The sequence below is a fragment of the Nerophis ophidion genome, linkage group LG08 (genome assembly GCF_033978795.1).
Source record: "Nerophis ophidion isolate RoL-2023_Sa linkage group LG08, RoL_Noph_v1.0, whole genome shotgun sequence".
NCBI lineage: Eukaryota > Metazoa > Chordata > Actinopteri > Syngnathiformes > Syngnathidae > Nerophis > Nerophis ophidion.
Genome location: NC_084618.1, coordinates 23,100,083 through 23,125,464, shown reverse-complemented (window position 1 = coordinate 23,125,464; position 25,382 = coordinate 23,100,083). Strand labels below are relative to the sequence as shown.

The 25,382-nt window shown below is 42.5% G+C and overlaps 1 protein-coding gene across 2 annotated transcripts in view; it reads left to right on the top strand.

Moving 5' to 3' along the window:
* Window positions 1–25,382, top strand: part of LOC133557518 (collagen alpha-1(XI) chain-like) — a 165,428-nt gene that overhangs the window by 120,395 nt on the left and 19,651 nt on the right. For both annotated transcript variants that reach the window (XM_061908012.1, XM_061908010.1), the window contains exons 32-59: window positions 852–905; window positions 999–1,043; window positions 1,113–1,166; window positions 1,244–1,288; window positions 1,363–1,416; window positions 1,492–1,545; window positions 1,625–1,678; window positions 6,522–6,629; window positions 13,437–13,526; window positions 13,841–13,894; window positions 14,005–14,112; window positions 14,179–14,286; window positions 21,398–21,451; window positions 21,521–21,574; window positions 21,658–21,765; window positions 21,845–21,898; window positions 21,971–22,078; window positions 23,414–23,467; window positions 23,565–23,672; window positions 23,743–23,796; window positions 23,874–23,927; window positions 24,011–24,064; window positions 24,141–24,194; window positions 24,274–24,381; window positions 24,757–24,810; window positions 24,892–24,945; window positions 25,121–25,228; window positions 25,296–25,349. In XM_061908012.1, coding sequence (XP_061763996.1) covers window positions 852–905; window positions 999–1,043; window positions 1,113–1,166; window positions 1,244–1,288; window positions 1,363–1,416; window positions 1,492–1,545; window positions 1,625–1,678; window positions 6,522–6,629; window positions 13,437–13,526; window positions 13,841–13,894; window positions 14,005–14,112; window positions 14,179–14,286; window positions 21,398–21,451; window positions 21,521–21,574; window positions 21,658–21,765; window positions 21,845–21,898; window positions 21,971–22,078; window positions 23,414–23,467; window positions 23,565–23,672; window positions 23,743–23,796; window positions 23,874–23,927; window positions 24,011–24,064; window positions 24,141–24,194; window positions 24,274–24,381; window positions 24,757–24,810; window positions 24,892–24,945; window positions 25,121–25,228; window positions 25,296–25,349 — 1,962 coding nt within the window. The remainder of the gene's footprint in view (window positions 1–851; window positions 906–998; window positions 1,044–1,112; window positions 1,167–1,243; window positions 1,289–1,362; window positions 1,417–1,491; window positions 1,546–1,624; window positions 1,679–6,521; window positions 6,630–13,436; window positions 13,527–13,840; window positions 13,895–14,004; window positions 14,113–14,178; window positions 14,287–21,397; window positions 21,452–21,520; window positions 21,575–21,657; window positions 21,766–21,844; window positions 21,899–21,970; window positions 22,079–23,413; window positions 23,468–23,564; window positions 23,673–23,742; window positions 23,797–23,873; window positions 23,928–24,010; window positions 24,065–24,140; window positions 24,195–24,273; window positions 24,382–24,756; window positions 24,811–24,891; window positions 24,946–25,120; window positions 25,229–25,295; window positions 25,350–25,382) is intronic.

The following is a 25,382-nucleotide window of genomic DNA, read 5'->3' as shown; positions in this document are numbered from 1 at the left end:
AGCGTATCTAGTCGATGCTGCTATGTTTTAGCATCACACAATCTTCTTTCGTTTAAAAAATAATTATATAATGTTTATAAATTCAGGAAATATGTCCCTGGACACATGAGAACTTAAATCATGACCAACGTGTAATCCTGTATCTACTTGTTATCGGGTCGATACCTAAATTTGTGGTATCATCCAAAACTAATGTAAAGCATCCAAACAACAGAAGAATAAGTGATTATTACATCTTAACAGAAGTGTAGATCGAACATGTTACAAGAGGAAATAAGCAGATATTAACAGTAAATGACCAAGTATATTAATAATTCATTTTCTACCACTTGTCCTTAATAATTTTGTCAAAATAATGGGATGATAAATGACACAATATGTTACTGCATATGTCAGCAGCTAAATCAGGAGCCTTTGTTTGCTTACTTTCTACTAAAAGACAAGTTGTCTTGTATGGTCACTATTTTATTCAAGGACAAACTTGCAATAAGAAACATATGTTTAATGTACCCTAAGAATAATGCCATTTTTTTTTGTAGTCCTCTTTATTTAGAAAAGTACTGAAAAGTACCGTAAAAGTATCGAAATGCATTTTTGGTACCAGTACCGGTACCAAAATATTGGTATCGGGACAACACTTGTAGCCTAAATATTCATTAAAAACAAGGCAGAGGTTTTATTTAACAAGAATATAAAATATCTTTTGGGCATCGTTTGAACAGTAACACTGTGTTTGAATATTTCATTGGTTGTACTACAGTTTGAGAAAATCCCAGAGAAAATGGAGCTGACATTTTCGATGACATTATTACAAAGAGTGGAAATAAACGTGTCGTTGTTTTGTCACACAGGGATCTCAGGGATTCCAAGGCTTCGCAGGTGCCAACGGGGAGAAAGGAACTCGGGTAAAGTCAAATCTTTTGGCGATACGTTTCAGTGACTACGTCTTGTAAGTGATACCGTGCCATTGAGCGTCCTCTCGGCTTGTGTTTCCACAGGGAACGGCGGGAAAGCCGGGTCCACGTGGGCAGCGAGGACCGACGGTGAGTCTTCGCCGGGCTGCCGATTCCAAAGTCTGAACGGATTATTCCTAACATTCTCTGTCCCCAAAGGGTCCTCGTGGGGAGAGAGGGCCGAGAGGACCGACTGGCAAAGCCGGACCTAAAGTTTGTAAACCTGCTCACTTAACAGTTCTGGTGCTTGCATGGACATCTTTATCAGTGTCTCTTGTCGGCCTTGCCAGGGTAACTCGGGGACAGACGGACCACCAGGACCTAGCGGCGAGAGGGTAGGTGACCCCCGGACTTTCCTTACTCGTGACTTTTAATCAAAGTGTAACCAGTGTTGTTTTGTGTGTGCCAGGGTCTGCCAGGACCTCAGGGACCGACAGGATTCCCCGGACCAAAGGGCCCACCCGTGAGTCCGAACGCATCCGCAACGTGACTTTTCCCGTCTCTGTTGTTCCACTTACCCGTTTGCTTGGTCTTCTAGGGGCCCGCAGGGAAAGACGGACTTCCTGGACATCCTGGACAGAGAGGAGAGACTGTGAGTGAGAGGACAGATCAGTTCTGGCCTCGTCTCAGTCAGACGTAACAATTATTCTTCCCCTTCTGTACAAACTCAGGGATTCCAAGGAAAGACCGGACCTCCTGGACCCCCTGGTGTGGTTGGACCTCAGGTGAGCTCCTGTCGACTGTAGGAAGGGGATTCATATGGCCCCATTCGTAGAGGTTTACCTGACACATGAAACGTGACGAATTGGCTTCAAATCTGTTTTGTTACTTCCTATCAATACTTCCTGGTTAAAAGAGTCTTTTATGTCATCGTTAGGGTTTGTTTGTCTATTTAGTTTGCGATACGGACGGGTACAGGATTCCGTACTTTTATAAGTATCGACCAAAGTCCGTCGGTACTACCGGGCATCGATGCCTTTTGCTGCACGTTTTGATTTTGAGACTTTTATCAGTAGATTGCACAGTACAGTACATATTCCGTACAATTGACCACTAAATGGTAACACCCGAACAAGTTTTTCAACTTGTTTAAGTCGGGGTCCACGTTAATCAATTCATAGTACCTGACACATGAAACGTGACGAATTGGCTGGAGCTAGACGGCAGTAGAGTGTTGAATATCTACAAATTTGTTTTGTTTCTTCCTATCAATAGATAGAATATAATTTTATGTCATCGTTAGGGTTTATTTGTCTAATTAGTTTCCGATACGGACGGGTACAGGATTCCGTACTTTTATAGGCATCGACCAAAGTCCTTCGGTACTACCGGGCATCGATGCCTTTTGCTGCACGTTTTGTTTTTGAGACTTATATTAGTAGATTGCACAGTAGAGTACATATTCCGTACAATTGACAATAGTACAATGGTAACAGCCGAATAAGTTTTTCAACTTGTTTAAGTCGGGGTCCACGTTAATCAATTCATGGTACCTGACACATGAAACGTGACGAATTGGCTGGAGCCAGACAGCAGTAGAGTGTTGAATATTTTCAAATGTGTTTTGTTTCTTTCTATCAATACTTCTGTTAAAAGATTATTTTATGCAATCGTTAGGGTTTGTTTGTCTAATTAGTTTCCAATACGGACGAGTACAGGATTCCGTACTTTTATAGGCATCGACCAAAGTCCGTCGGTACTACCGGGCATCGATGCCTTTTGCTGCACGTTTTGATTTTGACACTTTTATTAGTAGATTGCACAGTACAGTACATATTCCGTACAATTGACCACTAAATGGTAACACCCGAACAAGTTTTTCAACTTGTTTAAGTCGGGGTCCACGTTAATCAATTCATGGTACCTGACACATGAAACGTGACGAATTGGCTGGAGCTAGACGGCAGTAGAGTGTTGAATATCTTCAAATGTGTTTTGTTTCTTCCTATCAATAGATTAAAATATTATTTTATGTAATCGTTAAGCTTTGTTTGTCTAATTAGTTTGCGATACGGACGAGTACAGGATTTCGTACATTTAAGGCATCGGCCAAAGTCCGTCGGTACTACCAGGTATCGATTTACCCATCGATGCCTTTTGCTGCACGTTTTGTTTTTGAGACTTTTATTAGTAGATTGCACAGTACAGTACATATTCCGTACAATTGACCACTAAATGGTAACACCCGAACAAGTTTTTCAACTTGTTTAAGTCGGGGTCCACGTTAATCAATTCATAGTACCTGACACATGAAACGTGACGAATTGGCTGGAGCTAGACGGCAGTAGAGTGTTGAATATCTTCAAATGTGTTTTGTTTCTTCCTATCAATAGATTAAAATATTATTTTATGTAATCGTTAAGCTTTGTTTGTCTAATTAGTTTGCGATACGGACGAGTACAGGATTTCGTACATTTAAGGCATCGGCCAAAGTCCGTCGGTACTACCAGGTATCGATTTACCCATCGATGCCTTTTGCTGCACGTTTTGTTTTTGAGACTTTTATTAGTAGATTGCACAGTACAGTACATATTCCGTACAATTGACCACTAAATGGTAACACCCGAACAAGTTTTTCAACTTGTTTAAGTCGGGGTCCACGTTAATCAATTCATAGTACCTGACACATGAAACGTGACGAATTGGCTGGAGCTAGACGGCAGTAGAGTGTTGAATATCTACAAATTTGTTTTGTTTCTTCCTATCAAAAGATAGAATATAATTTTATGTCATCGTTAGGGTTTATTTGTCTAATTAGTTTGCGATACGGACGGACGGGTACAGGATTCCATACTTTTGTAGGCATCGACCAAAGTCCGTCGGTACTACCGGGCATCGATTTGCCTATCGATACATTTTGCTGCACGTTTTGATTTTGAGACTTTTATTAGTAGATTGCACAGTACAGTACATATCCCGTACAATTGACCACTAAGTGGTAACACCCGAATACGTTTTTTAACGTGTTCAAGTCGAGGTCCACATTAATCAATTAATGGTGACGTCACATTAACACCGTAAACATAACGTAAGGCTACACTCTTTCAAAATGCACTAGCTTGACGCTAATTTACATGTAATTTGCCATAAGCGGGCTACAATTCACATGAGCAATTTTTTACACCAAATCCAGGAAATAAAACTTTCACTGAGATGAATGTTTCGTTAAAACGGTTAGTAACACGCACAAGACTTACAGTATACACACTTTGTAGGGCGCAACATGACACATTCAACCTCAGTATCTATATACCATGAATGGAAAAACGTATTCGGGTGTTACCATTTAGTGGTCAATCGTACGGAATATGTATTGTACTGTAAAATCTACTAATAAAAGTTTCAATCAATCAATCAATCAATATAAAAAGCGACTTCCGAGTTAGATAAGGTACCATACAGTACTGCCATCTTATGTCTTGGAGGTGCAACTGCATTGTAAATGGTCTAATACAGGGGTCGGCAACCCAAAATGTTGAAAGAGCCATATTGGACCAAAAATAAAAAAACAAATATGCCTGGAGCCGCAAAAAGCCATATTACATACAGATCGTGTGTCATGAGACATAAATTAAATTAAGAGGACTTAAAGGAAACTAAAAGAGCTCAAATATAGCTACAAATGAGGCTTAATGATGCAATGTGTACATATAGCTAGTCTAAATAGCATGTTAGCATCGATTAGCTTGCAGTTATGCTGGGACCAAATATGTCTGATTTGCACTCCACACAAGTCGATAACATCAACAAAACTCACCTTTGTGCATTTACGCACAATGTCAGGAGTTTGGTGGACAAAATGAGACAGAAAAAGAAGTGGCATAAAACACGTCTTAGAGAGTCAGAGAAAGTTGTACATGTAAACAAACCACGGTAAGTTCAAGGACTGCTAAAATTAGTAGGACAAAACGGCGCTCGCCAAATACCCGACTCAGTGAAGCATGTTTAATATAAACAGTGTGCTTTACAACAATTAGGGAGGTTTGTGTCATGTTTGTCCATCTTCAGAAACCATATTAAAACAAAAAATGTATTTTTCTCCCCTAATTTTTTTCCATTTTTCATACATTTTTGAAAAAGCTCCAGAAAGCCACTAGGGCGGCGCTAAAGAGCCGCAGGTTGCAGACCCCCGGTCTAATAAAACAAAATGTTACAACTGGAGACCACGGTTACCATAATCATCTCATTTTGATATGTTTCATTAAAAAAAACAACAACTATTAAACAACTAATATTTATTAACACACAAAAATACCCAAAAAATATAAACGGAACTGTTTAATACCGGTATCGATTCCCAGATACTAGGAAAAGGTACCGTACCCATTTTGCGTGAATAAGCTTATCCAAAATGTCAAATAATGAATAACAGGGCGTTTATTATGAATTTTTACTGCTCACATATAACTAGCCCATTCCTGCTCTGTCACTGTCACAAAAATGATTGCAAATTTCCCCAGTTATTCCTTTTGAACCCTGTGGCATGCGTTAGTAATTCTGAAATACTGGATTCAAATCCCAGTCTGGGTATATGCAACTTTTTAACTACTTTTAATTTGTTATTTTGTACCGAACAAATTATTTACTGAACAATTTATTTCCCAATTATTTTTTTAAGGACAAAACACGCATCAAATAAAATCGTTTCATGTACATTACAGGCCAAAAGTTTGGACACACCTTCTAATTCAATGCGTTTTCTTTATTTTCATGACTTTTTACATAGTAGATTGTCATTGAAGGCATCAAAACTATGAATGAACACATGTAGAGTTAAGTACTTAACAAAAAAAGGGTGAAATAACTGAAAACATGTTTTATATTCTAGTTCCTTCAAAATAGCCACCCTTCGCTCTGATTACTGTTTTGCACACTCTTGGCATTCACTCGATGAACTTCAAGAGGGAGTCACCGAAAAAAGGTTTTTCACTTCACAGGTGCCATTGTTTTGATGCGTTCAGTGACAATCTACAAGGTAAATAGTCGTGAAAATTAAGAAAACGCATTGAAATGAGTAGGTGCGTCCAAACTTTTGGCCTGTACCGTAGATAAAGTGTGAAAAAAATGTCAAAATGGCGCCAATTTAGCCCTGTTTTTATGAAAAGCCATCACATTTTGAGCCTGATCCGGATAATTGCTAGTATGTCACCGAACGTTCACGCCACGTGCCACAACTTGGGTGTGTGTGTCCGCCTCCACCCACAGGTAAAAATAAAGAGGATGACTGATGAGAAAGATCCCTTCCTTTCTTTCATTCCTCCTTAGATAGCTCAAAAAATCTGTTTTTATCTGTTAGATTACTATGATCACCATGCCAGAAAACATTTTGGCCCGTTAAACATTACAGGTTCTACTGTACTTACTTTTAGCATTTACCTCATCAGACGCGAGGACTACTACTTATCACGCGTGAAGTTTTGCTACAAAAAACAGTCACGATAACAAAGTTTCCTGAAGACAAGTGGTCCTCCCACGCAACAAATGCTTCACATTTTTCACCACACATTTAATTTCCCAACATTGTTCCTTCTTTCCTTACCTTGCTCTGTTCCCTCTGTGACTCTACAGGGACCGACGGGCGAGACAGGACCGATGGGAGATCGCGGCCACCCCGGACCCCCAGGTCCACCCGGCGAGCAGGGTCTCCCTGGATCCGCAGGAAAGGAAGGAGCTAAGGTGAGTCCAGGTTTACACAGCAGGTCGAAGTGCCCAATAAGGATTAGGATTTGTACGCCTGAAACAACCCAAGTATGCACAAATGCACTTAAACAATGATAGTAAATAAACTATCTTGCACCTTTCTTTTGGCCTGTGAGATGTCATAAGTTCAATTAAGCATTGCACACACGGAGAATATTAAAAATACATTTGAATACTATTTATTCAACACCAACTTGTGGACAGTTTAGTAAATCTGATTAATTTACCTGACAACTATACCACAGCATTACTTATATGACACAATCAACACAACCTTCCCTAGTCATGGTGCAAAAAAATTGCAACATGTCTTCTGGACAGTTTAGTAAACCTGATTAATGACCCTAAAGTTTACATACAATCTAAACATAGTATTTAGTTATATGACACGATCCACACAACCTTCCCTAGTCATGGTGTAAAAAATATGCATTCGACATTAAGGTCAACACACATGGTCACACTCGACACAACCTGCTCACTTAAGTTTGTGGATATTATAAAAATAAATAAAAATATAAATTACACCAATTTAAATCCGTCAGAGTGCTTGATGGGAAAACATTTGAATCATTCTCTCCACACTAATTCTTCTTCGGCGCATATTTGATTAATTATACAATTTTAAGGAGGTCTTCACTGAAGTAAGTAAGGTAGGAGTCAACATGTTTTTTGGACAGTTTAGAAAACCTGATTAATGACCCTAAAATTTACATACCAATTAAACATAGTATGTAGTTATATGACACAATCCACACAACCTTCCCTAGTCATGGTGTAAAACATATATGCATCCGACATTAAGGTCAACACACATGGTCACACTCAACACAACCTGCTCACTTAAGTTTGTGGATATTATAAAAATAAATAAAAATATAAAAATATAAATTACCGATTTAAATCCGTCAGAGTGCATGATGGGAAAACATTTGAAACACTCTCTCCACACTAATCCTTCTTCGGCACATATTCGATTAATTATACAATTTTAAGGAGATCCTCACGGAAATAAACGAGGTAGGAGTCAAACTTTCACATACTGTTGACATCCAATTAGTCATATATATATATATATATATATATATATATATATATATATATATATATATATATATATATATATATATATATATATATATACGTTAATCAATTCATGGTATGAGGAATGATGGTTGATGACACAGCTTTGCATCAGTTGATATTCGAGTTTCAAATATGTTTTACTCAATATAGGTCATAAAAACTCAGCAAAAAGCTGTAATATCTTACTGAGATCATTTAGGACCAAAACCTTTAACAAGTAAAAGACTCTAATATACAAACCCCGTTTCCATATGAGTTGGGAAATTGTGTTAGATGTAAATATGAACAGAATACATTCATCCCATCCATCCATCATCTTCCGCTTATCCGAGGTCGGGTCGCGGGGGCAGCAGCCTAAGCAGGGAAGCCCAGACTTCCCTATCTCCAGCCACTTCGTCTAACTCTTCCCAGGGGATCCCGAGGTGTTCCCAGGCCAGCCGGGAGACATAGTCTTCCCAACGTGTCCTGGGTCTTCCCCGTGGCCTCCTACCGACTGGACGTGCCCTAAACACCTCCCTAGGGAGGCGTTCGGGTGGCATCCTGACCAGATGCCCGAACCACCTCATCTGGCTCCTCTCGATGTGGAGGAGCAGCGGCTTTACGTTGAGTTCCTCCCGGATGGCAGAGCTTCTCACCCTACCTCTAAGGGAGAGCCCCGCCACCCGGCGGAGGAAACTCATTTCGGCCGCTTGTACCCGTGATCTTATCCTTTCGGTCATGACCCAAAGCTCATGACCATAGGTGAGGATGGGAACGTAGATCGACCGGTAAATTGAGAGCTTTGCCTTCCGGCTCAGCTCCTTCTTCACCACAACGGATCGATACAACGTCCGCATTACTGAAGACGCCGCACCGATCCGCCTGTCGATCTCACGATCCACTCTTCCCCCACTCGTGAACAAGACTCCTAGGTACTTGAACTCCTCCACTTGGGGCAGGGTCTCCTCCCCAACCCGGAGATGGCACTCCACCCTTTTCCGGGCGAGAACCATGGACTCGGACTTGGAGGTGCTGATTCTCATTCCGGTCGCTTCACACTCGGCTGCGAACCGATCCAGTGAGAGCTGAAGATCCCGGCCAGATGAAGCCATCAGGACTACATCATCTGCAAAAAGCAGAGACCTAATCCCGTGGCCACCAAACCGGAACCCCTCAACGCCTTGACTGCACCTAGAAATTCAGTCCATAAAAGTTATGAACAGAATCGGTGACAAAGGACAGCCTTGGCGGAGTCCAACCTTCACTGGAAACGTGGCCGACTTACTGCCAGCAATGCGGACCAAGCTCTGACACTGATCATACAGGGAGCGGACTGCCACAATAAGACATTCCGATACCCCATACTCTCTGAGCACTCCCCACAGGACTTCCCGAGGGACACGGTCGAATGCCTTCTCCAAGTCCACAAAGCACATGTAGACTGGTTGGGCAAGCTCCCATGCACCCTCAAGAACCCTGCCGAGAGTATAGAGCTGGTCCACAGTTCCACGACCAGGACGAAAACCACACTGTTCCTCCTGAATCCGAGGTTCGACTATCCGGCGAAGCCTCCTCTCCAGTACACCTGAATAAACCTTACCGGGAAGGCTGAGGAGTGTGATCCCACGATAGTTGGAACACACCCTCCGGTCCCCCTTCTTAAAGAGAGGGACCACCACCCCGGTCTGCCAATCCAGAGGTACCGCCCCCGATGTCCACGCGATGCTGCAGAGTCTTGTCAACCAAGACAGCCCCACAGCATCCAGAGCCTTAAGGAACTCCAGGCGGATCTCATCAACCCCCGGGGCCTTGCCGCCGAGAAGCTTTTTAACTACCTCAGCAACCTCAGCCCCAGAAATAGGAGAGTCCACTACAGATTCCCCAGGCACCGCTTCCTCAAAGAAAGACGTGTTGGTGGGATTGAGGAGGTCTTCGAAGTATTCCCTCCACCGATCCACAACATCCGCAGTCGAAGTCAGCAGAACACCATCCGCACCATACACGGTGTTGATAGTGCACTGCTTCCCCTTCCTGAGGCGCCGTATGGTGGTCCAGAATCGCTTCGAAGCCGTCCGGAAGTCGTTTTCCATGGCTTCCCCGAACTCTTCCCATGTCCGAGTTTTTGCCTCCGCGACCGCTAAAGCTGCACACCGCTTGGCCCGTCGGTACCCGTCCACTGCCTCCGGAGTCCTATGAGCCAAAAGAACCCGATAGGACTCCTTCTTCAGCTTGACGGCATCCCTCACTGCTGGTGTCCACCAACGGGTTCTGGGATTACCACCACGACAGGCACCAACAACCTTGCGGCCACAGCTCCAATCAGCCGCCTCGACAATAGAGGTTCGGAACATGGTCCACTCGGACTCAATGTCCCGCACCTCCCTCGTGACATGTTCAAAGTTCTCCCGGAGGTGTGAATTGAAACTCTCTCTGACAGGAGACTCTGCCAGACGTTCCCAGCAGACCCTCACAATGCGCTTGGGCCTGCCAGGTCTGTCCGGCATCCTCCCCCACCATCGCAGCCAACTCACCACCAGGTGGTGATCGGTAGAAAGCTCCGCCCCTCTCTTCACCCGAGTGTCCAAAACATAAGGCCGCAAATCCGATGACACAACTACAAAGTCGATCATGGAACTGCGGCCTAGGGTGTCCTGGTGCCAAGTGCACATATGGACACCCTTATGTTTGAACATGGTGTTTGTTATCGACAAACTGTGACGAGCACAAAAGTCCAATAACAAAACACCACTCGGGTTTAGATCCGGGCGACCATTCTTCCCAATCACGCCTCTCCAGGTTTCACTGTCGTTGCCAACATGAGCGTTGAAGTCTCCCAGTAGGACAAGGGAATCACCCGGAGGAGCACTTTCCAGCACTCCCTCGAGTGTACCCAAAAAGGGTGGGTATTCTGAACTGCTGTTTGGTGCATAAGCACAAACAACAGTCAGGACCCGTCCCCCCACCCGAAGGCGAAGGGAAGCTACCCTCTCGTCCACTGGGTTGAACTCCAACGTACAGGCTTTGAGCCGGGGGGCAACCAGAATTGCCACCCCAGCCCGTCGCCTCTCACTGCCGGCAACGCCAGAGTGGAAGAGGGTCCAGTCCCTCTCGAGAGAACTGGTTCCAGAGCCCTTGCTGTGCGTCGAGGTGAGTCCGACTATATCCAGCCGGAACTTCTCTACCTCGCGCACTAGCTCAGGCTCCTTCCCCCCCAGTGAGGTGACGTTCCACGTCCCAAGAGCTAGCTTCTGTAGCCGAGGATCGGACCGCCAAGTGCCCTGCCTTCGGCTGCCGCCCAGCTCACAATGCACCCGACCTCTATGGCCCCTCCTATGAGTGGTGAGCCCATTGGAGGGATGACCCACGTTGCCTCTTCGGGCTGTGCCCGGCCGGGCCCCATGGGAACTGGCCCGACCACCAGGCGCTCGCCATCGTGCCCCAACTCCGGGCCTGGCTCCAGAGCGGGGCCCCGGTGACCCACGTCCGGGCGAGGGAAATCTGGGTTCATTTCGTTGTAATTCCATAGAAGTCTTTGAGCTGCTCTTTGTCTGATCACTCACCTAGGACCTGTTTGTCTTGGGAGACCCTACCAGGGGGCATGAAAACCCCCAGACAACATAGCTCCTAGGATCATTGGGACACGCAAACTCCTCTACCACGGTAAGGTAGCAGCTCAGAGAGGAGTGAACAGAATACAATGATTTGCAAATCATTTTCAACCTATATTCAGTTGAATGCACTACAAAGACAAGATATTTGATGTTCACACTCATAAACTTAAAGTTGTTTTTTGCAAATAATAAGTAACTTAGAATTTGATGGCTGCAATACGTGCCAAAGTAGTTGGGAAAGGGCATGTTCACCACTGTGTTACATCACTTTTTCTTTTAACAACACTCAATAAACGTTTGGGAACTGAGAAAACTAATTGTTGAAGCTTTGAAAGTGGAATTCTTTCCCATTCTTGTTTTATGTAGAGCTTCAGTCGTTCAACAGTCCGGGGTCTCCGCTGTCGTATTTTACGCTTCATAATGCGCCACACATTTTCCATGGTAGACATGTCTGGACTGCGGGCGGGCCAGGAAAATACCCGCACCATTTTTTACGAAGCCACGCTGTTGTAACACGTGCTGGATGTGGCTTGGCATTGTCTTGCTGAAATAAGCAGGGGTGTCCATGAAAAAGACGGCGCTTGGATGGCAGCATATGTTGTTCCAAAACCTGTATGTACCTTTCAGCATTAATGGTGCCTTCACAGATGTGTAAGTTACCCATGCCTTGGGCACTAATGCACCCCCATACCATCACAGATTGTGGCTTTTGAACTTTGCGTCGATAACAGTCTGGATGGTTTGCTTCCCCTTTGGTCCAGATGACACGATGTCAAATATTTCCAAAAACAATTTGAAATGTGCACTCGTCAGACCACAGAACACTTTTCCACTTTGCATCAGTCCATCTTAGATGATTTCGGGCCCACAGAAGCGGGCAGCGTTTCTGGATGTTGTTGATAAATGGCTTTTGCTTTGCATAGTAGAGCTTTAATTTGCATTTACAGATGTAGAGATGAACTGTATTTAGTGACAGTGGTTTTCTGAAGTGTTCCTGAGCCCATGTGGTGATATCCTTTAGAGATTGATGTCGGTTTTTGATACAGTGCCGTCTGAGGGATCGAAGGTCACGGTCATTCAATGTTGGTCTCCGGCCATGCAGCTTACGTGGAGTGATTTCTCCAGATTCTCTGAACCTTTTGATGATATTATGGACCGTAGATGTTGAAATCACGGTGGAAGAGGGGTTAGTGCGCCTGCCTCATAATACGAAGGTCCTGCAGTCCTGGGTTCAAATCCAGGCTCGGGATCTTTCTGTGTGGAGTTTGCATGTTCTCCCCGTGAATGCGTGGGTTCCCTCCGGGTACTCTGGCTTCCTCCCACCTCCAAAGACATGCACCTGGGGATAGGTTGATTGGCAACACTAAATTGGCCCTAGTGTGTGAATGTGAGTGTGAATGTTGTCTGTCTATCTGTGTTGGCCCTGCGATGAGGTGGCGACTTGTCCAGGGTGTACCCCGCCTTCCGCCCGATTGTAGCTGAGATAGGCGCCAGCGCCCCCCGCAACCCCAAAAGGGAATAAGCGGTAGAAAATGAATGGATGGAGATGTTGAAATCCCAAAATGTCTTGCAATTGCACTTTTAGAAACGTTGTTCTTAAATTGTTTGACTATTTGTTCACGCAGTTGTGGACAAAGGGGTGTAACTCGCCCCATCCTTTCTTGTGAAAGACTGAGCATTTTTTGGGAAGCTGTTTTTATACCCAATCATGGCACCCACCTGTTCCCAATTAGCCTGCACACCTGTGGGATGTTCCAAATAAGTGTTTGATGAGCATTCCTCAACTTTATCAGTATTTTTTGCCACCTTTACCAACTTCTTTGTCACGTGTTGCTGGCATCAAATTCTAAACTTAATGATTATTTGCACAAAAAAAACCATCAAATATGTTGTCTTTGTAGCATATTCAACTGAATATGGGTTGAAAATGATTCGCAAATGATTGTATTCCGTTTATATTTACATCTAACACAATTTCCCGACTCATACGGAAACGGGGTTTGTACTTAGATTTCAGTTTTTGCAGTGTACTTGTGAATATGATAGGAAGGAGAAGAAGCTGTGCGTGGTGACACTGAGTTGTGCTGTTGCCTTGTCCAACCCACAGGGTGACCCGGGCCCCGCTGGCCCCGCCGGTAAGGACGGCCCACCTGGACCCAGAGGTTTCACCGGAGAGCGAGGCCTCCCCGGACCTGTGGTGAGTGCCGATGGCAAAAAAACAAAAAAAAAATCCGCGGCTTTGTCATTGCGTAACACCCGTGGGCTTTTTTTTTTTTTTAAATGGCTGCGAGAGCGTGCCGGGGGTTCACGGTAGCTCGGACCTTTGCGTGGGCGTCCCCAGAAGAAAAGCGTGCTCCGGGCTTGTTTGTTCATATTTCTCCCTTTTTTGTTCGGTTCTGAACTGCAACTCGGCAAATAGTTGTGTAATCCGTCCTTGCTTGTGCCGCACGGCGCTTTTGACCTCCACTCAGTAGGGTCTTCTGAAAGCCTCTCCCTGACTTTGTCCTGCAGGGAGCTCACGGTCTGAAAGGCAACGAGGGTCCTCACGGTCCACCCGGCCCAGCTGTAAGTACCAAACCCCCCCCAGGTCTCCTTAAACATTCCCACTGTACAGTAAATACAGCGTACTGGTGTCAGTTTACGTAATAAAAGCTGCTATTTTTTTTATGCTGTAGGGGTCCCCCGGTGAACGTGGCCCCGCTGGCCCCGCCGGACCCACGGGTCTGCCCGGACGCCCCGGCCCACAGGGACCCCCTGGCCCGGCAGGAGAGAAGGGCGGACCGGTAAGTTGTTAGACGAGGTTGTAACCTGCAAAAGAGACCAACATGTTTGGATGCCACCAACCTCAGGGAGAGAAAGGACCTCAAGGCCCAGCTGGAAGAGACGGTATTCAGGGGCCCGTGGGCCTACCGGGACCCGGAGGACCGCCCGGACCACCTGGCGAGGATGGAGACAAGGTGGGTTCTTGACTGCGTACTTCAGAGGTGTCCAAAGTGCGGCCCGCATGTCAGTTTTAACGGCCCCATGGTACATTTTAAAAATACAATTGAAAAAAATTAAAAACATAAAAAGTGATATAAAACAGCAAACAGGTGAAATGTAACAAGAAAATGTTGCAATGCTTACTCTTATAACACAAAAAGCTGCCATGCAGGCTGTTTTTTTCTTTAAAAAATAATAATGAATCAAAATTAATGTCATTTTGAATTATTGACCTATTCAAGGCTTCAATTATGTCACATTAAGATATTTTTTTGTGGAAAATGTTGCATATTTTGTGTTTTGCTATATAAAAAACTGAGCTTTTTTTTTTTTTAAAGAAGGGCCTAAAACAAACAAAAAAACATAAACAACAATAAAACTTAAAATTGACGGCCATATCTGAAGTTGATCTTGAAATTATTGTGCTAAAAGTAAACGGTAAAAAAAATTATATGATATATTTTTTAACACTTTAATGAGTATGACACTTTTGGATCCCCAATTATTTTAGTGTGATCTTTTTTTAAGTGTCATTGCTCAAAAAATAATAATGAATCAAAATCCAAAATTAAGGCTCCAATTATTATATAATCTCAAATATTACACCTACAAAAAATGTTATTGGGTGAAAATATTGCATATTTTGTGTTTTGCTATATAAAAAACTGGGCAGTTTTTTTTAATAGAAGGGCCTAAAACAAACAAACAAACAAAAAAACATAAACAACAATACAACTTAAAATTGACGGATATATCTGAAGTTGATCTCGAAATTATTGTGCTAAAAGTAAACAGTAAAAAAAAATGTATAGTTTATTTTTTAACACTTTAATGGGTAGGACACGTTTGGATCCCCAATTATTTTAGTGTGATCTTTTTTTAAGTGTCATTGCTCAAAAAATAATAATGAATCAAAATCCAAAACTAAGGCTCCAATTATTATGTAATCTCAAATATTGCACCAAAAAAAATGTTATTGGGTGAAACTATTGCATATTTTGTGTTTTGCTATATGAAAAACTGAGCAGTTTTTTAAAAAAAAAGAAGGGCCTAAAACAAACAAACAAACAAAAAAACATAAACAACAATAAAACCTAAAATTGACCGATATATCCGAAGTTGATCTCGAAATTATTGTGCTAAAAGTAAACAGTAAAAAAAAATTTTATAATTTATTTTTTAACACTTTAATGAGTAGGACACTTTTGGATCCCCAATTATTTTAGTGTGATTTGTTTTTAAGTGTCATTGCTCAAAAAATAATAATGAATCAAAATCCAAAATTAAGGCTCCAATTATTATATAATCTCAAATATTACACCTAAAAAAATTTATTGGGTGAAAATATTGCATATTTCGTGTTTTGCTATATAAAAAACTGGGCTTTTTTTTTTTTTAATAGAAGGGCCTAAAACAAACAAACAAACAAAAAAACATAAACAACAATAAAACTTAAAATTTACGGATATATCTGAAGTTGATCTCGAAATTATTGTGCTAAAAGTAAACAGTAAAAAAAAATGTATAGTTTATTTTTTAACACTTTAATGAGTAGGACACTTTTGGATCCCCAATTATTTTGGTGTGATCAGTTTTTAAGTGTCATTGCTCAAAAAATAATATTGAATCAAAATCCAAAATTAAGGCTCCAATTATGATATAATCTCAAATATTCCACTTAAAAACAAATGTTATTGGATGAAAATATTGCATATTTTGTGTTTTTTCCATTTTTCCTAATGTTGATCTAGAGACTTGAATAATAATAATAATAAAAATAATAATACTGAATAATGACACATTTTTAATATCTTTTTGGGACCAAAACCCTTTGGGGTCCCCGGGATCATAACTGAGTCGAGGCCTAAATGTATATTTTTTATACATATATTGTATTGGTTTTTAAAATAAAAATTATGAAAATGCCCCCCCGCCTGCTTTGATTTTTCAGTGTGCGGCCCTCAGTGGAAAACGTTTGGACACCCCTGGCGTACTTCAATCCCTAAATGGTGGCATGCTCGTGCTAATGTAGATGTTCTAGCACAGGGGTGTACAAAGTGTAGCCCCCGGGAGCCATTTGTGGCCCGTGGCCAATTTTTCAAAAGTTCGCGGCACGAACGTTAACATTGTACTGTTAGCACGCTAGCTTGTTTGCTAATTTTGCAGATATACACCTCAGCGACAAATTTTGGGTTACTTGACGAATGTTACCATGCTAACATTACTATGCAAACATTTTTTTTAGCTAATTTTGTAGGTGAGTCATACTTTGGTACTTGATGCAGGCTAACGTTAGCAGGCAAGGATTTTAAATAGATTTTGCAGGTGTTTTGGTACTTGACGCACATTACAGTTAGCAATTTAACATGCTAATATTAGCATGCTAAATTTTTTTTAGCAGATGTACACCTCAGCGTCAAATATTTTGTTACTCGACCTATGATACCTGTTAGCAAGCTAACGTTGTTATGCTAGATTTTTTTTTTTTTAGCTAATTCTGTAAGTACACACTCCAGTCATATTTCAATACCGGTACTTGATGCATGCTAACATGAGCAGGCAAAGATTTAAAAAAAAATTCTGGTATTTTAGTACTTGACGCTTGTTACACTTAATGTTTCAGTACGCTAACATTAGCATGCCATATTTGTTTAGCTAAACAAGCAGGTACACACCTGAGTCATATTTTGGTACTTGATGGATGTTAACATTAGCAAGCAAGCATTTTAACATATTTTGCAGGTATTTTGGTACTTGACGCATGTTACAGTTAGCAATTGTAACATGCTAACATTAGCATGCTAGATTTTTTTTAGAAGAAATACACCTCAGCGTCAAATATTTTGTTACTCAACCTATCATACCTGTAAGTAAGCTAACGTTGTTATGCTGGATTTTTTTTTTTTAGCTTATTCTGTAGGTATATACTTCAGTCATATTTTAGTACTTGATGCTTGCTAACATGAGCAGGCGAGGATTTTAAAATTTGTTCTGATATTTTGGTACTTGACGCTTGCTACAGTTAGCAATTTAACATGCTAAAATTAGCATGCTAGATTTTTTTTAGCAGGTATACACCTCAGCAACAAATATTTTGTTACTCGACCTATGATACCTGTTAGCAAGCTAACGTTGTTATGCTAGATTTTTTTTTTAGCTTATTCTGTAGGTATACACTTCAATCATATTTTAGTACTTGATGCTTGCTAACATGAGCAAGTAAGGATTTTAATAATGTTTCTAATATTTTGGTACTTGACGCTTGCTACAGTTAGCAATTTAATATGCTAAAATTAGCATGCTAGATTTTTTTTTTTTAGCAGGTGGATACCTCAGCGTCAAATATTTTGTTACTCGACCTATGATACCTGTTAGCAAGCTAACATTGTTATGCTAGATTTTTTTTTTTCGCTAATTCTGTAGATATACACTTCAGTCATATTTTAGTACCGGTACTTGATGCATGCTAACATGAGCAGGCAAGGATTAAAAAAAAAAAATTCTGGTATTTTGGTACTTGACGCTTGTTACAATTAGTGTTTTAGTACGCTAACATTAGCATGCCATATTTGTTTAGCTAAACAAGCAGGTATACACCTGAGTCATATTTTGGTATTTGATACATGTTAACATTAGCAGGCAAGCATTTTAACATATTTTGCAGGTATTTTGGTAGTTGATGCATGTTACACTTAGCAATTGTAACATGCTAACATTAGCATGCTAGATTTTTTTAGAAGGTATACACCTCAGCGTCAAATATTTTGTTACTCAACCTATCATACCTGTTAGCAAGCTAATGTTGTTATGCTAGATTTTTTTTTTTAGCTTATTCTGTAGGTATACACTTCAATCATATTTTAGTACTTGATGCTTGCTAACATGAGCAAGCAAGGATTTTAATAATGTTTCTAATATTTTGGTACTTGACGCTTGCTACAGTTAGCAATTTAACATGCTAAAATTAGCATGCTAGATTTTTTTTTTTTAGCAGGTGGACACCTCAGCGTCAAATATTTTGTTACTCGACCTATGATACCTGTTAGCAAGCTAACGTTGTTATGCTAGATTTTTTTTTTTAGCTAATTCTGTAGATATACACTTCAGTCATATTTTAGTACCGGTACTTGATGCATGCTAAGATGAGCAGGCAAGGATTTAAAAAAAAATTCTGGTGTTTTGGTACTTGACGCTTGTTACACTTAGTGTTTTAGTACGCTTACATTAGCATGCCATATTAGTTTAGCTAAACAAGAAGGTATACACCTGAGTCATATTTTGGTACTTGATGCATGTTAACGTTAGCAGGTAAGAATTTTAAACAGACTTTGCAGGTATTTTGGTACATGATACATGTTACAGGTAGCAATTTAACATGTTAACATTATCGTGCTAGATTTTGTTTTACCAGGTATACACCTCAGCGTCAAATATTTTGTTACTCGACCAATGATACCTGTTAGCAAGCTATCGTTGTTATGCTAGATTTTTTTTTTTTAGCTAATTCTGTAGGTACACACCTCAGTCATATTTTAGTACTTGATGCTTGCTAACATTAGCAGGCAAGGATTTTTACCACATTTGTCTGGTATTTTGATACTTGACGCATGTTACAGTTAGCAATTTAACATGCTAACATTAGCATTCTGGATTTATTCAGCTAAACAAGCAGATATATACATCAGTGTCATTTTTGTTTTACTTGACAAGTGATACCTATTTGCATTTGTTAGTGTGCTAGTTTTTTTTGTTTTAGCTCATTTTGTAGGTATACACCTCATTCGATGCATGCTAACATTAGCAAGTATTTTGGTACTCGACCCAGGTTACAGTTAGCAATTTCAAATGCGAACATTAGCATGCTAAATTGTTCTGAGATAATTCTGTAGAGCTACAACTCAGTCATGTTTTAGTACTTGATGCATGCTAACATTAGCAGGCAAGCATTGTAAACATATTTTGCAGGTATTTTGGTACTTAACGCATGTTACAGTTAGCAATTTATATGCTAACATTAGCATTCTGGATTTATTCAGCTAAACAAGCAGGTATATACATCAGTGTCATTTTCGTCTTACTTGACATATGATACCTATTTGCATGTTAACATTAGTGTGCTAGTTTTTGTTTTGTTTTAGCTAATTTTGTAGGTATGTTAGCTAATGTTAGCATGCATCATTCGATGCATGCTAACATTAGCAAGTATTTTGGTACTTGACCCAGGTTACAGTTAGCAATTCAAAATGCGAACATTAGCATGCAAATTTTTTTTTATATAATTCTGTAGGTAAACACCTCAGTCATGTTTTAGTACTTGGTGCATGCTAGCGTTAGCAGGCACGTTTTTATTTATACGATGAGTCGGGTGTGTCTTGACCTCCGCAGTGGAGGCTTCGCCGAACCCCTGAGGCTAACTCAACTCAACCACTGTTCTGGCATGTAGCAGCCGCCATCCCCTCGAGGAAACAAAAATTGCAGTGGAGCCGAGTCTTGTGTTACAAACCCTGTTTCCATATGAGTTGGGAAATTGAGTTAGATGTAAATATAAACGGAATACAATGATTTGCAAATCATTTTCAACCCATATTCAGTTGAATGCACTACAAAGACAAGATATTTGATGTTCACACTCATAAACTTTATTTTTTTTTAGCAAATAAAAATTAACTTAGAATTTCATGGCTGCAACATGTGCCAAAGTAGATGGGAAAGGGCATGTTCACCACTGTGTTAATTCACCTTTTCTTTTAACAACACTCAATAAACGTTTAGGAACTGAGGAAACTGGATGTTATTGATAAATGGCTTTCGCTTTGCATAGTAGAGCTTTAACATGCACTTACAGATGTAGCGACAAACTGTATTTAGTGACAGTGGTTTTGTGAAGTGTTCCTGAGCCCATGTGGTGATATCCTTTAGAGATTGATGTCGGTTTTTGATACAGTGCTGTCTTGAGGGTTAGAAAGTCACGGTCATTCGATGTTGGTTTCCGGCCATGCCGCTTACGTGGAGTGATTTCTCCAGATTCTCTGAACCTTTTGATGACATTATTGACCGTAGATGTTGAAATCCCTAAATTTCTTGCAATTGCACTTTGAGAAACGTTGTTCTTAAACTGTTTGACTATTTGCTCACGCAGTTGTGGACAAAGGGGTGTACCTCACCCCATCCTTTCTTGTGAAAGACTGAGCATTTTTTTGCGAAGCTGTTTTTATACCCAATCATGGCACCCACCTGTTCCCAATTAGCCTGCACACCTGTGGGATGTTCCCAATAGGTGTTTGATGAGCATTCCTCAAGTTTATCAGTATTTATTGCCACCTTTCCCAATTTCTTTGTCACGTGTTGCTGGCATCAAATTCTAAAGTTAATGATTATTTGCACAAAAAAACCCATCAAATATGTTGTCTTTGTAGCATATTCAACTGAATATGGGTTGAAAATGATTCGCAAATGATTGTATTCCGTTTATATTTACATCTAACACAATTTCCCGACTCATACGGAAACGGGGTTTGTACTTAGATTTCAGTTTTTGCAGTGTACTTGTGAATATGATAGGAAGGAGAAGAAGCTGTGCCTGGTGACACTGAGTTGAACATATGTTGTGGCATATTCAACTGAATATGGGTTGAAAAGGATTTGCAAATCATTGTATTCTGTTTATATTTACATCTAACACAATTTCCCAACTCATATGCAAACGGGGTTTGTATATAGACCGAGAGCTTGATCTCTGCTGTTTTGCAGAGATCAAGCTCTGCAAAACCGCAGAGATCTCTGTGGTCCTTAACGAGCCGGGACAGACGAAACAAAACAAAGCGCCGAGTGTTTACTGCGGCGATATAAAAGAATCTCACAGGCTTACACACTTTCTCATTAGAAGCAGACAAGGCCACCAGAATCCACGCACTTACTGTCAAGCCAAAAGTAAACTGGCGCTTGGCGAGATGGTTTTATCACCCCCACACCCCCCCCAGCTTGTGTGGGCTCTGTCCTGTTCTTTGTCTGCTAATCACGACTCACAAGAAGCTTAAGTGGAAACACAAGCGGACAAATCGATATCCATATGTCTGTGTTCTTCAGGGAGAACTTGGAGAACCCGGCCAGAAAGGAAGCAAAGGTGACAAAGGAGAACATGTAAGTCCACATCTGTTTCCCGACGCTCTTCATTATCGTACGTCAATACCTAACTCACGTAATCTACAGGGTCCCCCAGGCCCCAACGGACCTCAAGGACCAGTCGGAGCACCCGGTCCTGCCGTGAGTGTCTACTTTCAAGGGGTTCAAGCTTCGATCCGACGCCGGTTTTATTTGGTGACCGCTTTGTCCGTGCGGGTGTGCAGGGAGCAGATGGCGAGCCTGGTCCCAGAGGTCAGCAGGGTCTGTTCGGACAGAAGGGAGACGAAGGATCGAGAGGTTTCCCCGGACCCCCGGGCCCAGTCGGCCTGCAGGTTGGGAGACCGTAGCGGAGATTAGAATTGAAAAAGTCTTGGCGTCGGTGTCGCTGACGCGCTTTGTTGGATTCTGCAGGGCTTGCCCGGTCCGGCCGGCGAAAAAGGAGAAACCGGTGACGTCGGTCAGATGGTAAGAATTCATGACCAAGGGTAAGAATTCATGTGACGTTATTTCTAATTGTTGTGATACTTCCTACAACAGGGCCCACCCGGTCCACCTGGTCCCAGAGGCCCCTCCGGACCCCCTGGTGCCGACGGCCCCCAGGGACCTCCCGGTGGTACCGGCAACCCTGGTGCTGTTGGCGAAAAGGTAGGTTTTGCTACCTTCAGAGAAGTGCGAGTTGCAGTCCTGGAGACCTGATCAGACTGTGGCGAATGACAGTTTCACTTCCCTCTGTCCCAGATGGGCAAACAAAACAAACAAATGATTTGTTTGCCGCACACGTTGGCTGACTTGATTGGATTTATTGTTGCAGACGTGGGACTAAACATTGAAGGGTATACAACGGTACAGCGGTATAATAAGGGGTTTTTGTTTAGCGTTTTGGGTCCATTTCAACCATATACGTAGGTAAAGGTCACCAAATGTGCAAATTCCAAACGGCTTGTTTGGAGGGAGTATGAAGGAAGGCAAGATTGTTTTATAAATATCTCCGCCATGCCTCCATGGTTTTGATCTCATATTTTCTGGATTTATGCGGATCTCAAATACATGAACACAGGTACCAGTAGGTAAGAAAAGTTAGTTTGGCATTATTGTGGCAGTATAGCTCGGTTGGTAGAGTGGCCGTGCCAGCAACTTGAGGGTTCCATGTTCGATTCCCGCTTCCGCCATCCTAGCCACTGCTGTTGTGTCCTTGGGCAAGACACTTTACCCACCTGCTTCCTGTACCACCCTTACTGGTTTAAATGTAGCTTAGATATTGGGTCTCACTGTGTAAAGCGCTTTGAGTCACGAGAGAAAAGCGCTACATAGATATAATTAAATTCATTATAGATCCCCTCCAAAATAAGACCACCGTGGTCTCTGGTCACACTGACCGGCAGAAACGACTCATTGGAACCAATAGTTTGGGTGTGCATCGACTGCAAATTAGGGCCAATGATGTTCCGTTACAAAGGGGTTGTGAACAATTTCTTCCTTCGGTCGGTGCTCTTTTTTTGAGACGCTGAAACAGCGGACAAAAATAATCATAGCTGAAGAGTCACAACTCAAAATCCGTCGGAATGGTAACCGGAACAAAGCCTGTGACGATTAGGGGCCGTTAGAAAAGGTAGGATCTGTACAACGTCCTGTTTTTAGCATTGATTCATGAAAGCAAGGATTTGTTCCTTGGCTGGCCAGTCGTGCCACACAGGTTGGCATTAGATAATGTGACAGGGAACGAGGATAACAGCAGACAGGAAGGTGAGTCAACAATCTGGATTTAGGAATGAAGAGGAGGATGTGCAAGGGGGAGGATGAGGAGGAAGGAGGGGATAACTGCCAGGCTCCCCCGGGCTCCGACCTCCTTTAGACGGAGTGTAATCCATCATGTCAATCTCTTCTTTTAGCTCTGGAAAATGGATTCCTTTTAAAATTGTCGCTGACAAACCCCCCACGATATGTCTCTCTACCTAACTCATTCCCCTTCGTTCTCTCCAGGGAGACGCCGGTGAGACCGGAGAGCCAGGTCTTCAGGGAGATGTCGGTCCATCGGTGAGTTTTCTCCAGTTTCCTTTGGTCCACCGACAAGGAATATTGTCGATGAAAACACACATGATCCACTATGGTAATGAATCATGCATGAATCCAGGGTCCAAGAGGAGAGCGGGGAGAGAAGGGAGAGTCAGGTCCAGCTGGCACTGCTGGGCCTTCTGGTCCTAAAGGTCCTCCAGGAGATGACGGTCCCAAAGGAAGTCCAGTGAGTTGTCCTCCACACTCAACCAAGTCTTGTTTCTTGACAGCCTTATGGTAATTGTGTCGACTTTCAGGGTCCGAGCGGGTTCCCTGGTGATCCTGGTCCCCCTGGAGAACCCGGTCCAGCCGTAAGTATCTCGTTGTCTTGACCAACTCTCTACTAGTTGTGGACTAATGACTGAGGTTTTGATCTGGTCTTGCGCAGGGTTTAGATGGCCCAGCTGGTGACAAGGGAGATGACGGAGAAGCAGGCCAGGCAGTAAGTGCCGTAGTGGAGATCTCCTGAAGTCTGTTTTTAGGACTGATGTGTCACATTTTGACTTTGTAAAATGTTACATTTAGGGTTCCCCTGGACCCACTGGAGAGTCCGGTCCCTCTGGACCACCAGGAAAGAGAGTGAGTACCTGCCTGTGTTCTCGTTCTACGTAAAGTTGTGTTCCACAACACACCTATGTCGTGTTTACCTGAACAGGGACCTCCAGGAGTGACAGGACCTGAGGGCAGGCAAGGAGAGAAGGGAGCCAAGGTAAGTTCAGAGGATTACCGCCTTGAACATCTAAGTAGCAACAGCGGAAGTAAAATTGTTTGCCGTATCCGTTTTAAAGGGAGAGTCTGGCTTGGAAGGTCCACAAGGGAAAACTGGTCCTGTTGGACCTCAAGGATCACCTGGCAAACCCGGTTCTGAAGGTCTCAGAGGAATCCCTGGCCCTGTTGTAAGTCATATTGTCAGACAAGTAAAGTGTGATGTATCCAAACCAGCGGGTCTCATACTCATATTTACTTGGAGTCTGCTGGAGACAGAGTCTGGGTGAGACTGGGTATTCATTTCAGAATCACGTTTTAACAACGTGACTAAATCTGTCCACTACTTACACCAGCAGCTATAACAACCCTGAGCCAGGGTTGGCCTTTAGTCGCTATAAATGTCAACAAATCATTTGGACACTGTGGAGCTCCTCAGGACCCAGGAAATAGTCAGACTTATACTTGCTTACAGGAAGTTAGTTGGTCTTTGTATTGCCCAAATTGTTGTTGACCTAGATGTGTTTATTTGTGGGCTACTAAAAAACGGTGGTCTTTGCCTGCAGGGGGAGCAAGGTTTACCTGGTTCTTCTGGACCGGACGGACCTCCCGGGCCGATGGTGAGTTCAACTGTGAACCCAAGATGAAATTAAATGTTGGCGACCGACCTCGATACTGATTCACCAATTCTAAAATCACAGGGTCCCCCAGGCCTACCTGGTTTGAAAGGAGACTCTGGCATCAAAGGAGAGAAGGTGAGCCGACACGGAGTACTGTAAAGAAAAAAAAAATAGACTAATGGACTCATTTCCTCGCTGATTGATCAGCTGTGTTGTTTGCCTGCAGCTATTAGGCCATTACAGCACTTTTTCTGTTTGGGTTATTGACTGCTGCATGGACCATGTCCGTGCCGTGTTCTGTCCTAAACAGGGTCACCCAGGTCTTATCGGTCTAATCGGGCCACCAGGCGAGCAGGGAGAAAAGGGTGACCGAGGTCTTCCCGGTCCACCGGGAACGTCCGGTCCCAAAGGAGACAATGTGAGTACAAAGGCCCACTTATGGATGACTAAGGAAGGCAAAGTAGTCAAACCTCTTTCTTCTTTAGGGCATTGCTGGTCCTTCTGGTCCACTTGGTCCGCTTGGTCCTCCTGGATTACCGGTAAGGACTTTGCAGATCATACAATATTAGGTC